This window comes from Egretta garzetta, unplaced genomic scaffold, assembly GCF_000687185.1.
Source record: "Egretta garzetta isolate BGI_Z169 unplaced genomic scaffold, ASM68718v1 scaffold677, whole genome shotgun sequence".
NCBI classification, from domain to species: domain Eukaryota; kingdom Metazoa; phylum Chordata; class Aves; order Pelecaniformes; family Ardeidae; genus Egretta; species Egretta garzetta.
The window spans coordinates 76,753-79,113 of record NW_009260355.1 but is presented as its reverse complement, the minus strand read 5'-3'; the positions used below and the strand labels follow the sequence as shown (position 1 = coordinate 79,113).

The following is a 2,361-nucleotide window of genomic DNA, read 5'->3' as shown; positions in this document are numbered from 1 at the left end:
CACAGGGTCATGGTCAGCATGAGGGAACACCCATTGGCCCACTTGCACCCACCCACCACGGCCCACCCAGGACTGATCCAATCTTAGACCCACCTGGGCCTTGGGCCAACCCATCAGCTCCTTGACCCGTGTTGGCCTTGGCCCCACCAAGATGAACCCCACCTCAGTTTTAATCCACCCAGGGATTGACCCACCTTGGCCTTGGCCCACCCAGGGCTTGACCCATCATCTCCTTGACCCACCCAGGACTCAACCCACCCAATCCTTGACCCACCTGGTCTTGACCCACATGGTTGTTCTCTACCCAACCCTTGACCCATCTTGACCTTGGCACACCCAGGACTTGACCCATCCTGGTCTTGACTCACGTGTTTGTCCTCTACCCAACCCTTGACCCACCTTGGCCTTGGCCCACCCAATCCTTGACCCACGCTGCTCTTGACCCACGTGGTTGTCCTCTACCCAACCCTTGATCCACCTTGGCCTCCACCCAACCCTTGACCCACCTTGGCCTTGGGGCCACTCAGGGCTTGACCCATCATCTCCTTGACCCACCCAGGCCTCAGGCCATCCAAGACTTGACCCACGTTGGCCTTGGCTTACCCAGGACTCAACCAACCCAATCCTTTACTAACTCAGACCTTGACCCACCCAAGCCTTGACCCATCTCAGCTTCAATTCACCCAAGGGCTTTGACCCATCAAGACCTCACCCCACTTTCAGTCACCTACTTGGGGCCTCCCCTTCTCCCAGAGCCCCCCCAGCCCCATCTCCCAGGTCACCCTGTCCCACATTGTCTCCCCAGGAGTGGAGGGGACATAATTTTGGGGTCCTACCTCAGCAACATCTGGCAGGCCTTGCAGGATGTTGTGTCCTCAAAGGAGAACATCTGGAAGTCATGCCCATCGGCCAGGGCGTGCTCAGGGAAGATGTTGGAGCTGGCAAGAGATGGGGGGGGACCTGGGTCTGGTGGAGGCAAATTGGCCCCCCTGGGGCCACCCAGCTCCCACTGGGGCAGGTCCCCCCACCCTTGGGTGCAGGGGCACCTACAGGGCCATCTCGAACTGCTCCAGCCACTTCTTCTTCAGCTCATGGGTCTTGAAGAAGAGCTCGTAGCCCTGCAGCCCGGCCGTGTCGATGAGCAGGAAGGTGTGGGTCCACTGCGGGCATGGGTGGGGCTCAGGAGCGCCCCCATGCCTGGGGCCACTGGGGACCACATTCCTGGGGCCACCAGGCTTCAGTGGGACCACCAGACCTGGACACTTGGGTCCACCAAGGACCTCGATGCTTGGGTCCACCAGGGACCGGGATGCTGGGGTCCCCCAGACCTGGACATTTGGGTCCACCAGGGACCAGGATGCTGGGGTCCCCCAGACCTGGATTTCATTGGTGGCCTGGACACCTGGGTTCACTGGGAACTGGACACATGGGTCCACCAGGCTTAGATAGCTCCACTAAGGACCTGGACACTTGGGACCACCAGACCTGGATTCTTGGGACCACCAGGGACCTGGACACCTGGGTTCATTGGGAACCAGACGCCTAGGTCCCAGGGTACCTTCTTGCCGTCGCGGGGGCCGAGGCCACCGTCCCTCAGTTGGTGGCTCTGCAGGTCCACAACGTCTTTGGCCTCGTAGGAGTCCCCACGGCGCTTGCAGATGATCAGGGCCTTGTCGAGGAGGAAGCCATACCTGGGGACAAGGATGGGGGTGGCACTGGGTTCCTAAAGCCACCGCATGCCTTGGGGTGTCCCCACCACTGCCCTGGAGTGGCCCCAGGCTCTGTGACAAGGGTGTCCCCAAGGTGTCCTTGTGCTCCCATCCTTATATCCCTGTTGGTATCCCCATGGGAGTCCCTGTTTTCCCATGTCCCCATGGTGTCCCTGGGGTCTGTCCACGTCCCCAAGGGTGTCCCCACATCCCTCCATGTCCACATGACGTTCCCATGATGTTCCTGTGGTGTTCCCGTGGTGTTCCCATGTCTCCATGGGTCTCCCCGTGGCATCACCACGGTGTCCTTGTGGTGTCCCCATGTCACCACGGGTGTCCCCAGGTTCCTGTGGTGTCCCCATGGGTGTCCTTGCAGCTTTCCCATGGGTGCCCCCAGGTTCTTGTGGTGTTCCCATGGGTGTCCTTGCAGCTTTCCCGTGGGTGCCCCCAGGTTCTTGTGGTGACCCCATGAGTGTCCCCAGGTTCCTGTGGTGTCCCCGTGGGTGTCCCCAGGGTGCCCCTTGCCCCGTCCCACCTGTCCACCTTGGAGCGCCGCTCGGTGCTGGAGACCTTCATCTCTCCGTCGATTTTGGGGCGCCCGAACTGTGCCAGGGACTGGGGCTGTGCCGGGCATCAGCAGAGATGTAGGGGG

General features: G+C 61.2%; 1 protein-coding gene across 1 annotated transcript in view; it reads right to left on the bottom strand.

The window, feature by feature from the left end:
* The window catches only part of VAV1 (vav guanine nucleotide exchange factor 1), a 16,496-nt gene that overhangs the window by 4,350 nt on the left and 9,785 nt on the right, over positions 1–2,361 (bottom strand). Inside the window, exons 8-11 of the mRNA XM_035898430.1 lie at positions 2,245–2,330; positions 1,559–1,691; positions 1,051–1,160; positions 837–938 (exon numbers count right to left, since the gene is read on the bottom strand). Coding sequence (XP_035754323.1) covers positions 837–938; positions 1,051–1,160; positions 1,559–1,691; positions 2,245–2,330 — 431 coding nt within the window. The remainder of the gene's footprint in view (positions 1–836; positions 939–1,050; positions 1,161–1,558; positions 1,692–2,244; positions 2,331–2,361) is intronic.